Raw genomic sequence first — 13002 nt, forward strand, 5'->3', positions numbered from 1 at the left:
GTATGGTGAGGCTGCTGGAGGACAGGCTGTCTGTATGGCGAGGCTGCTGGAGGACAGGCTGTCTGTATGGTGAGGCTGCTGGGAAACATGCTGTCTGTATGGTGAGGCTGCTGGGAAACAGGCTGGCTGTATGGTGAGGCTGTTGGAGGACAGGCTGGCTGTATGGTGAGGCTGCTGGGAAACAGGCTGGCTGTATGGTGAGGCTGCTGGGAAACAGGCTGGCTGTATGGTGAGGCTGCTGGGAAACAGGCTGGCTGTATGGTGAGGCTGCTGGGAAACAGGCTGGCTGTATGGTGAGGCTGCTGGAGGACAGGCTGTCTGTATGGTGAGGCTGCTGGAGGACAGGCTGGCTGTATGGTGAGGCTGCTGGAGGACAGGCTGGCTGTATGGTGAGGCTGCTGGAGGACAGGCTGGCTGTATGGTGAGGCTGCTGGGTCACAGGCTGGCTGTATGGTGAGGCTGCTGGAGGACAGGCTGTCTGTATGGTGAGGCTGCTGTAGGACAGGCTGGCTGTATGGTGAGGCTGCTCGAGGACAGGCTGTCTGTATGGTGAGGCTGCTGGAGGACAGGCTGGCTGTATGGTGAGGCTGCTGGGTCACAGGCTGTCTGTATGGTGAGGCTGCTGGGGGACAGGGTGGCTGTATGGTGAGGCGGCTGGAGGACAGGCTGCCCTGCCTGCTGCCCTGCCTGCTACCCTGCCTGCGACTGAGCCCAGAAATACTGCCTTTTTATTCCTGAATTTACCATTTGTCTGGCCGTAATGCGGCACAGAGAGCATGTGACTAGTTTTTATCACTAGATTCAATACCAACCCTGTGCTGTATTTACAGTGGGCTAGAAGGGAGTGAATCGTGGTCCATTTGTTTCCCAGAATGATGTTGTTGGTAAATGCTCTCTGGGGTATGAATGCTTTTAGCAGCGGTCTTAAGGATATGAGGATGAGGCACCAACTGTGAATACGTTTTGGATCGTTGCCATTGTGTACTTTTAGTAGCTTACAACATTTTAGAACCTACCAGTATATAAACCTTATTGGCCAGGTCTCCCATGCAAACGAGAGGATTAATTTCAGCAGGACTTCATCAGATAAATGTTGCAAATGCAAAGTAAATTTGAATATCTCTTCTTGATCCATCTTCTGTCTCTTCTTGATCCATCTTCTATCTCTTCTTGATCCATCTTCTATCTCTTCTTGATCCATCTTCTATCTCTTCTTGATCCATCTTCTATCTCTTCTTGATCCATCTTCTATCTCTTCTTGATACATCATCTATCTCTTCTTGATCCATCATCTATCTCTTCTTGATCCATCTTCTATCTCTTCTTGATCCATCATCTGTCTCTTCTTGATCCATCTTCTGTCTCTTCTTGATCCATCATCTGTCTCTTCTTGATCCATCTTCTATCTCTTCTTGATCCATCTTCTATCTCTTCTTGATCCATCTTCTATCTCTTCTTGATACATCATCTATCTCTTCTTGATCCATCATCTATCTCTTCTTGATCCATCTTCTTTTATTTTATTTTTATTTCACCTTTATTTAACCAGGTAAACCAGTTGAGAACAGGTTCTCATTTACAACTGTGACCTGGCCAAGACAAAGCAAAGTAGTGCAACAAAAAACAACACAGAGTTACATATGGGGTAAAAAAAACATAAAGTCAGAGATACAACAGAAAATATATATACAGTGTGTGCAAATGTAGCAAGTTATGGAGGTAAGGCAATAAATAGGCTATAGTGCAGAATAATTACAATAGTATTAACACTGGAATGCTAGATGTGCAAGAGATTATGTGCAAATAGAGATAATGGGGTGCAAAAGAGCAAATTAAATAACAATATAGGGATGAGGTAGTTGGGTGGGCTAATTTCAGATGGGCTGTGTACAGGTGCAGTGATCGGTAAGGTGCTCTGACAACTGATGCTTAAAGTTGTTGAGGGAGATAAGAGTCTCCAGCTTCAGAGATTTTTGCAATTCGTTCCAGTCATTGGCAGCAGAGAACTGGAAGGAATGGCGGCCAAAGGAGGTGTTGGCTTTGGGAATGACCAGTGAGATATACCTGCTGGAGCGCAGACTACGGGTGGGTGCTGCTATGGTGACCAATGAGCTAAGATAAGGCGGGGATTTGCCTAGCAGTGATTTATAGATGGCCTGGAGCCAGTGGGTTTGACGACGAACATGTAGTGAGGACCAGCCAACAAGAGCGTACAGGTCACAGTGGTGGGTAGTGTATGGGGCTTTGGAGACAAAACGGATGGCACTGTGATAGACTACATCCAATTTGCTGAGTAGAGTGTTGGAGGCTATTTTATAAATGACATCGCCGAAGTCAAGGATCGGTAGGATAGTCAGTTTTACGAGGGCATGTTTGGCAGCATGAGTGAAGGAGGCTTTGTTGCGAAATAGGAAGCCGATCCTAGATTTAACTTTGGATTGGAGATTCTTTATGTGAGTCTGGAAGTTGAGTTTACAGTCTAACCAGACACCTAGGTATTTGTAGTTGTCCACATACTCTAGGTCAGACCCGTCGAGAGTGGTGATTCTAGTCGGGTGGGCGGGTGCTAGCAGCGTTCGATTGAAAAGCATGCATTTAGTTTTACTAGTGTTTAAGAGCAGTTGAAGGCTACTGAAGGATTGTTGTATGGCATTGAAGCTCGTTTGGAGGTTTGTTAACACAGTGTCCAATGAAGGGCCAGATGTATACAAAATGGTGTCGTCTGCGTAGAGGTGGATCTGAGAGTCACCAGCAGCAAGAGCGACATCATTGATATACACGGAGAAAAGTGTCGGCCCAAGAATTGAACCCTGTGGCACCCCCATAGAGACTGCCATAGGTCCAGACAACAGGCCCTCCGATTTGACACACTGAACTCTATCTGAGAAGTAGTTGGTGAACCAGGCGAGGCAGTCATTTGAGAAACCAAGGCTATTTAGTCTGCCAATAAGAATGCGGTGGTTGACAGAGTCGAAAGCCTTGGCCAGGTCGATGAAGACGGCTGCACAGTACTGTCTATTATCAATCGCGGTTATAATATCGTTTAGGACCTTGAGCGTGGCTGAAGTGCACCCGTGACCAGCTCGGAAACCAGATTGCATAGCGGAGAAGGTACAGTGGTATTCGAAATGGTCGATGATCTGTTTATTAACTTGGCTTTCGAATACTTTCGAAAGGCAGGGCAGGATGGATATAGGTCTGTAGCAGTTTGGATCTAGAGTGTCACCCCCTTTGAAGAGGGGGATGACCGCGGCAGCTTTCCAATCTCTGGGGATCTCAGACGTTATGAAAGAGAGGTTGAACAGACTAGTAATAGCGGTTGCGACAATTTCGGCGGCTAGTTTTAGGAAGAAAGGGTCCAGATTGTCTAGCCCAGCTGATTTGTAGGGGTCCAGATTTTGCAGCGCTTTCAAAACATCAGCTGTCTGAATTTGTGTGAAGGAGAAGCGGGGGGGGCATGGGCAAGTTGCAGCAGAGGGTGCAGAGTTGGTGGCCGGGTTAGTGGTAGCCAGATGGAAAGCATGGCCAGCTGTAGCAAAATGCTTGTTGAAATTCTCGATTATTGTAGATTTATCGGTGGTGATAGTGTTTCCTAGCCTCAGTGCAGTGGGCAGCTGGGAGGAAGTGCTCTTATTCTCCATGGACTTTACAGTGTCCCAAAACTTTTTGGAGTTAGTGCTACAGGATGCAAATCTCTTCTTGATCCATCATCTGTCTCTTCTTGATCCATCTTCTGTCTCTTCTTGATCCATCATCTGTCTCTTCTTGATCCATCTTCTATCTCTTCTTGATCCATCATCTATCTCTTCTTGATCCATCTTCTATCTCTTCTTGATCCATCTTCTATCTCTTCTTGATCCATCTTCTGTCTCTTCTTGATCCATCTTCTGTCTCTTCTTGATCCATCTTCTATCTCTTCTTGATCCATCTTCTATCTCTTCTTGATCCATCTTCTGTCTCTTCTTGATCCATCTTCTGTCTGTTCTCTGATGGCTCTGAAAGTGGCAGGTGGCAGAGCAGAGAGCAGCACCCTGATGCTGCAGGAATGTACACACGTCTTCCATTCAGAGTGGTGCTTTGATGTGAACTGGTTAAAGACCACCAGCCCCTCTCCCTCTCCGCTCCAGACCCACAGTCTGTAGTACCTCACTGCTGCTACTGCCTAACTTGATGGCCCTTGGATAAATATTCTGCTAATGTTTTGGAATGAAGGACTCAAGATTTATGTTCAGAGGAGTTTAGTGTAGTTTATTAGGATCCCCAGTTAGCTAGTGCACATGCAGCAGCTACTCTTCCTGGGGTCCACATGAAACGTACAAATACATGACAAAGTACAGAACAGTAATAAACAAGAACAATATAAGATATTACACAAAAGTACATGTAAAAACATTTTTTATACTGTATATAGGAAAGACACCAAGAGACTATTTACACCCTATTCATATATACTGTACATATTTATATTCTTATATACAGTTAAATTAGATATTAAGAAAGAGGAGAGGCGCTGTGATACAATATGTGTTTTTTTTTAAGCTAAACTTGCTTTTTGCCTGAGTAGAGGAGAAGAGGTTACGTACTGCTCAAGGCTAGCCTAGTGTCTCACTCACTGACGTACCATGGCTTTGAATTTGCTGTTCATTTCTGCTAGAATATAGGGAGTTTTTAACAACGTATGTTTCCTTCTGCTATGATCATTGTTTAATGTTGGTGTCCACTCACCTTAGTCATTATATTCTGTAGATATGATTGATTAGATATAAATTGTCACAACATTAATTTGTAAAAGTTAATTAAAGATATAATATTAATTTTCCCAGACTGCATTATGTCACAGAGCTTGGCTATAAAACAACAGTTGACTTGCAGAATGTTCTAAAGTAATAAGAAACCATGAATGGGTTCAGCGTTATCTCATCTCCGCATCTACATCCTCCTAACCAGCCAGGGAACATGCCGAGGACCAGGCACAGCTGTGAGATGGGATACCTTCTGGGTTATAAACTGTCTATGAACTTTTAAGGCTCTATTCAATCTGTAAAGCTGAAGTGTTACAGATTCCGCAATAGAAATGTAAAGGTAATTTCCGATTGAACGGACATATGCAGCGTTTACAGTGAATGCAATCTCAGCTAAAGCGGGAACATTGGCTTTAAATAGAAATCACTCTGTAAAGCAGAACCTCATCTCTTTCTCTCTGTTTGGCAGGATCCACCCTGACTCTCTCCCTCCCATCCTTCTCTCTCTCTCTCTCCCTCCCATCCTCTCTCTCTCTCTCTCTCTCTCTCTCTCTCTCTCTCTCTCTCTCTCTCTCTCTCTCTCTCTCTCTCTCTCTCTCTCTCTCTCTCTCTCTCTCTCGTCTCTGTGGTCTTACCTCCTGGTGTGAGTGTTACTTAACTCTCTCTTCTGCTTTGTTATACTGAACCAACCCCCCCCCCCTCTCTCTTTCCATCTGTCTGTCCTCACTACTCTGTGATAGTGTGTTTTCTCTGTGGTCTAAAATGGTGTGTTTTCTCTGTGGTCTAAAATGGTGTGTTTTCTCTGGTCTAATATGGTGTGTTGTCTCTGGTCTAACATGATGTGTTGTCTCTCTGGTCTAAAATGGTGTGTTGTCTCTCTGGTCTAACATGGTGTGTTGTCTTTGTGGTCTAACATGGTGTGTTGTCTTTGTGGTCTAACATGGTGTGTTGTCTCTGGTCTAACATGGTGTGTTGTCTTTGTGATCTAACATGGTGTGTTGTCTTTGTGATCTAACATGGTGTGTTTTCTCTGGTCTAACATGATGTGTTGTCTTTGTGGTCTAACATGGTGTGTTGTCTTTGTGATCTAACATGGTGTGTTGTCTCTGGTCTAACATGATGTGTTGTCTTTGTGGTCTAACATGGTGTGTTGTCTCTGGTCTAATATGATGTGTTGTCTCTGGTCTAACATGGTGTGTTGTCTCTGGTCTAACATGGTGTGTTGTCTCTCTGGTCTAACATGGTGTGTTGTCTCTGGTCTAACAGTGTGTTCTCTCTGGTCTAAAATGATGTGTTGTCTCTCTGGTCTAACATGGTGTGTTGTCTCTCTGGTCTAAAATGATGTGTTGTCTCTCTGGTCTAACATGGTGTGTTGTCTCTCTGGTCTAACATGGTGTGTTGTCTCTGGTCTAACATGGTGTGTTGTCTCTGGTCTAACATGATGTGTTGTCTTTGTGGTCTAACATGGTGTGTTGTCTCTGGTCTAAAATGATGTGTTGTCTCTCTGGTCTAACATGGTGTGTTGTCTCTCTGGTCAAACATGGTGTGTTGTCTCTGGTCTAACATGATGTGTTGTCTCTCTGGTCTAACATGGTGTGTTGTCTCTGGTCTAACGTGGTGTGTTGTCTCTGGTCTAAAATTGTGTGTTTTCTCTGATCTAACATAGTGTGTTGTCTCTGGTCTAACATTATATGTTTTCTCTGGTCTAACATAGTGTGTTCTCTCTGGTCTAAAATGGTGTGTTGTCTCTGGTCTAAAATGGTGTGTTGTCTCTCTGGTCTAAAATTGTGTGTTTTCTCTGGTCTAACATGGTGTGTTGTCTCTCTGGTCTAACATGGTGTGTTGTCTATGGTCTAACATGATGTGTTGTCTATGTGGTCTAACATGGTGTGTTGTCTCTCTGGTCTAACATGGTGTGTTGTCTATGTGGTCTAACATGGTGTGTTGTCTCTGGTCTAACGTGGTTTGTTGTCTATGTGGTCTAACATGGTGTGTTCTCTCTGGTCTAAAATGATGTGTTGTCTCTGGTCTAACATGGTGTGTTGTCTCTCTGGTCTAACATGGTGTGTTGTCTCTCTGGTCTAACGTGGTGTGTTGTCTCTCTGGTCTAAAATGGTGTGTTGTCTATGTGGTCTAACATGGTGTGTTGTCTCTCTGGTCTAACATGGTGTGTTGTCTCTCTGGTATAACATGGTGTGTTGTCTCTGGTCTAACATGGTGTGTTGTCTCTGGTCTAACATGGTGTGTTGTCTCTCTGGTCTAAAATGGTGTGTTTTCTCTGGTCTAACATGGTGTGTTGTCTCTCTGGTCTAACCGAGTGTGTTGTCTCTCTGGTCTAACATGGTGTGTTGTCTCTGGTCTAACATGGTGTGTTGTCTCTGGTCTAACATGGAGTGTTGTCTCTGCTCTAACATGGTGTGTTGTCTCTGGTGTAATATGGTGTGTTGTCTCTGTGGTCTAACTTGGTGTATTGTCTCTGTCCACAGTACTCTGTGGTGTCATACAGTGATAGTGTGGTTCTTATCTCTCTCCTCAGTACTCTAGGGGAAGCCTGGGCTCAGCTAAAGAAGAGTCTGGCTGACGAGGCCGAGGTTCACCTCAAGTTCTCCTCTAAGGTAGCAGACATTATGTTACACTTTACTTAAATGTAACACACTGGACTGTATACTTTACTCAAAGGAAAACACTTTACGCTTCGGAATGCAATTATATTCCATTACATTTGTTGTGTACACTCTTAGAAAAAAGGCTTCCAAAAGGTTTCTTTGCAGAGGGATAGGGTTCTACCAAGAACTGTTTTGATCAGAATAACCTTTTTTGGAAGACAAGGGTTCTTTGTAAGGCTAAGGGTTCTACCTAGAACCTTTAACATCCTAAGAGTCATTTTTGGAAGAAAGGGTTCTTTGATGCTTCTTTGGAAGGCAAGAAGGGTTCTACATAGAACCATATATAATATTTCCCAGCATGCTCTATTGCAGGGAGATTTTCAGAATTGTTTGTTTTACTGTAATACAGTATATGTGTTTTTGCATGTACATTGATTGGCTGATAAATGTTATGCTAAACAAAGGTAAATAACATACCGTTTTCTAAACTAATCCGATCTGTTGGATTTATAGCACCCTTTTACTGAGATGGTCGTTCCAGTTTAGATTACTTGAAATAGTCTTAGTAATCAACCCTACCTGCAGGTTGCGGGTGATAAACAATTCCACTTGTTGGATATCCTAACTCCGGCTGGATTCCAATAGGAATTACACATCACTTTGCAAGCCAGCATAATGTGACTTGCAGGCCTGATGTGGCCTGTAAACCAGTAGTGATGGGGAAACAAAGCTTCCTGAAGCATTGAGGCTTTCCAGTCAATTGTGTCGAAAATAGGTTATTTTACTCTGAGCTTCATTATCCGTTCACAATACACATTAGTGACATCTGCTGGTCAGTAATAGCAACGTGTCATTATCAGATATTCTTATTTTTTTTTCCCGCTACTGATTTTATAAAAACTCTGTGGCGCAGCGCTAGGTCGTTGGCTTTAGTAGCCTACAGTCCGTTGGAATGCCAGATTCACATCATGCTTCCCTTTTTACCGTCAAGTTGACTATTGTTCTAAACCTGAATCTATGGCATTATTTAGGATGCTTATTTAAGAAGCTTATACTATACTAAATAAAACAAATGATTTGAACAACAGTGCAGAAAGTGTGGTTTCACATATTTTCTAAATAGTCTACCTTCAGCACGATTCGACCTCACACCCTCATGTTCCTGAATGTTCCATAGTTCCCTACTCTACCTGCTAAGCTACCAGTCAGGTGTAATTACATGTACAAAATCCATAGCTAGATGTATAAGTACGGTATCCAGTGGAGGTCAGTGTTTTTGAAAGCAGCTTCATTTAAGAAAGCACCGGAACCGCGGCAAAATCAATGGGATCCCGCATTTTACAACAGACCGTTTAAAAAAAGCACGTGATCAAACGAGGCTTTCGGACGTCATTGATCACGTACTTCTGATAAAGTGATACAGGCAACGGCACACTGCTTCAAAGTTAGCTGCTTAGCGATATTTCGGCGCATGCCTCGGAGCTCCGGTATCAAACGTAACATCGCTATAAACCAGGAGTCTCTTAACACCACTGAGAGGAGGAGATTAAATGATTTGAACACATTCGTCATGGACCTCTATCTCTTCAATAGACCTTTATTAACCTAAAAGAACCTGTTCAATCCAGTTCAATCAGGCTTCTGGAGTAATACATCATATTTCCTCTTGCATTGCAAGAGTGTACATTCATGCATTTCATACTCTTTTAATTGACTGATTTGGCCATAACATTCAAATAAAGTGTTTATGGGTAGGAGACTGTCTTTCTCCGTAAATAATCTCCTGGTCCTCAGCTGACTGGCATAAAAAGCAAGACAACTGTCATCACAATACATCATTATTTATTATTTATTTATAGGAAAGGCCAGCTGTTTTTGCTAACCATGTGACTTGACCAGGAAAAACTCCACACATAGGCCTTCCAAACAGTTGTCTCCAATGAGGTCTGCCTTTAAACGTCAGTTATTTAACTCTTTCAGCTCCAGAGTGAGGTGGAGAAGCCTCTGTTGACGTTCAGAGATAACTTTAAGAAGGACATGAAGAGGTTCGATCATCACATCGCAGAACTACGGAAACAGCTGGTTGGACGACACGCAGCCGTGGAGAAGGTACACATCCTGACGCAGTGAGACGCAGCAAACACACACAAAAACACACAGGTACACACACACACAAACACACACTCACACACACACAGAGGCACAAACACAAACACACACTCATAAAACATACAGAACTCGACTAAATAATAACTGTCCTTGCACTTGGCAGCTGTAGAATTTCAGGAATCTTCTCAGATGTGATTAGAATTCCACAACTCCTCCCAAAGTATAGGACCGTTTCCTGTCAATACACACATACACACTACCACTTCCTCGTTCTATAAATAATGATTGGACTGATCCGTTCAGCTTCCACAGACCTGTCATCTCCTCATCATCAGTCGTCTAGGGTTACGCTTAGTCATCTAGACATTCATCACAGACCTGTCATCTCCTCACCGTCAGTCATCTAGACATTCATCACAGGCCTGTCATCTCCTCACCGTCAGTCATCTAGACATTCATCACAGACCTGTCATCTCCTCATCATCAGTCATCTAGACATTCATCACAGACCTGTCATCTCCTCATCGTCTGTCATCTAGACATTCATCACAGACCTGTCATCTCCTCACCGTCAGTCATCTAGACATTCATCACAGACCTGTCATCTCCTCATCGTCAGTCATCTAGACATTCATCACAGACCTGTCATCTCCTCACCATCAGTCATCTAGACATTCATCACAGACCTGTCATCTCCTCACCGTCAGTCATCTAGACATTCATCACATACCTGTCATCTCCTCACCATCAGTCATCTAGACATTCATCACAGACCTGTCATCTCCTCACCTTCAGTCATCTAGACATTCATCACAGACCTGTCATCTCCTCACCATCAGTCATCTAGACATTCATCACAGACCTATCATCTCCTCACCGTCAGTCATCTAGACATTCATCACAGACCTGTCATCTCCTCATCGTCAGTCATCTAGACATTCATCACAGACCTGTCATCTCCTCACCGTCAGTCATCTAGACATTCATCACAGACCTGTCATCTCCTCACCGTCAGTCATCTAGACATTCATCACAGACCTGTCATCTCCTCATCGTCAGTCATCTAGACATTCATCACAGACCTGTCATCTCCTCACCGTCAGTCATCTAGACATTCATCACAGACCTGTCATCTCCTCACCATCAGTCATCTAGACATTCATCACAGACCTGTCATCTCCTCATCGTCAGTCATCTAGACATTCATCACAGACCTGTCATCTCCTCACCGTCAGTCATCTAGACATTCATCACAGACCTGTCATCTCCTCACCGTCAGTCATCTAGACATTCATCACAGACCTGTCATCTCCTCATCGTCAGTCATCTAGACATTCATCACAGACCTGTCATCTCCTCACCATCAGTCATCTAGACATTCATCACAGACCTGTCATCTCCTCACCATCAGTCATCTAGACATTCATCACAGATCTGTCATCTCCTCACCGTCAGTCATCTAGACATTCATCACAGATCTGTCATCTCCTCACCGTCAGTCATCTAGACATTCATCACAGACCTGTCATCTCCTCACCGTCAGTCATCTAGACATTCATCACAGACCTGTCATCTCCTCATCGTCAGTCATCTAGACATTCATCACAGACCTGTCATCTCCTCACCATCAGTCATCTAGACATTCATCACAGACCTGTCATCTCCTCACCGTCAGTCATCTAGACATTCATCATGCATTTCACACAAGTGGCTAATAGAAAGTAATAGCCTACTATGGTCTTGCCTACGTCTAGCGAACAGTTTTTTTTTTAATTATATGAAAAAGAAATATTCCATTTTATTTGGAACGGCAAGCCAGACAAAATTAAACGGGCCTATTTATATAATGAATATGAATTCGGAGGACAGAAATTATTAAATATTAAAGCATTAGACCTATCACTAAAAGATTCAGTCGTACAAAAGTTATACTTAAATCCGAACTAGTTCTCTAGCAAATTAGTAAGATTGTCTCACCCAATGTTCAAGAAAGGCCTTTTTCCCTTTATTCAGATTACAACCTCTCACTTTAAGTTATTTGAAAAGGAAATAATCTCCCAAATATCACTATTTCTAAAACAAATAGTGCCAAGCCATAGAAAGTTGGTTGCAATTTCAATTTAATCCTCCAGAAACGACAGAACAAATAATGCAACAAATATTGTGGTTAAACTCAAATATACTAATTGATAAAAAACCTTTTTTTATTTTTTACAAAATGTTTTAAAAAGGTATAATCTTCGTAAATGATATTATCGGTAGGACTGGTGGAGTTATGTCACACATGCAGCTAACAAAAACATATGGAAATGTCTGCTCTACCCAAAATTACAACCAAATAATTGCAGCCTTACCGCAAAAATGGAAGAGGAAAGTGGAAGGGGGAGAAAGTAAGGAACTTGTCTGTCGGCCTTGCATTAAAGAACATAATTGGTTAAATAAAACTGTGATGAATAAAAAAGTATATCAGTTTCATTTAACGACCAAAGGATTGACAGCCGTCCCATATAGATTGCAAAATAGTTGGGAAGAGATTTTTGGCGTACCGATCCCATGACATAGTGTTTATGAACTGATACGCAAAACGACACCAGATTCAAAACTTAGAATCTTTCAATTTAAATTATTATATACAATACTTGCTACCAATAGAATGTTATTTATATGGGGGATACAATCTTCCCAGCTCTGCAGATTTTGCTGCGAAGAGACAGAATCATTAGATCATTTGTTTTGTTACTGTCCAAAAAAGGATATGTGTGTGTATGGATGTATGTATATATGTATGTGTGTGTATGTGTGTGTATATGTGTATATACAGCTGTGGAAAAAATTAAGAGACCACTGCAAATTATTCTTAAATCAGCATCTCTACATGTATGACAGCTATTCCATTCCAGTGTCTGTTGAATTCCAACACAGGCACACCTCATTCTACTGAATTAGGTACTGATTAGGTGATCATCTGAACCAAATCTTATTTAACGAGGAAAAGTATAAAAACCACTGCTGTGGTCATCACTATCCTCTTGCAATAGGACCAGCTGGATGGCAAAAACATTGCTAATAGTACCTCAAAAGTAATATTATTCAAAAATAACTATTGACCATGCCAAAAGAGTTGAAAAGGAAAGTTTTGAGTGAGGAAAAGAAGGGTTCAAATCTGGCTTTACGAGCGTCAGACGCGGTTCATAAGAACAAGGTCAAGCAGCAGACATTGGGGACAACAAAGCTACAGACCGGCAGAGGGAGAAAACGACTCGCTACTGACTGGGATGACCGCCAACTCATTTGAATGTCACTCAACAACCGTAGGATGACATCAAGTGACCTACAAAAATAATGGCAAACGGCAGCTGGGGTGAAGTGCACGGCGAGGACGGTTCGAAACAGGCTCCTAGGGGCAGGGCTGAAGTTGTGCAAAGGTAGAAAAAAGCCCTTCATCAATGAGAAGCAAAGAAGAGCCAGGCTGAAGTTTGCAAAAAAAACATAAGGATTGGACCGTAGAGGACTGGAGTAAAGTTATCTTCTCTGATGAGTCCAAT

The 13002-nt window shown here is 42.7% G+C and overlaps 1 protein-coding gene across 1 annotated transcript in view; it reads left to right on the forward strand.

The window, feature by feature from the left end:
- The window catches only part of LOC311131086 (growth arrest-specific protein 7-like), a 169082-nt gene that overhangs the window by 147193 nt on the left and 8887 nt on the right, over positions 1-13002 (forward strand). The window contains exons 9-10 of the mRNA XM_084163900.1: positions 7279-7357; positions 9329-9457. Of these exons, the coding sequence (XP_084020026.1) occupies positions 7279-7357; positions 9329-9457 (208 nt within the window). The remainder of the gene's footprint in view (positions 1-7278; positions 7358-9328; positions 9458-13002) is intronic.

The sequence above is a fragment of the Coregonus lavaretus genome (assembly GCF_964263955.1).
Source record: "Coregonus lavaretus genome assembly, chromosome: 1".
In the NCBI taxonomy this organism is placed as follows: Eukaryota; Metazoa; Chordata; class Actinopteri; order Salmoniformes; family Salmonidae; genus Coregonus; species Coregonus lavaretus.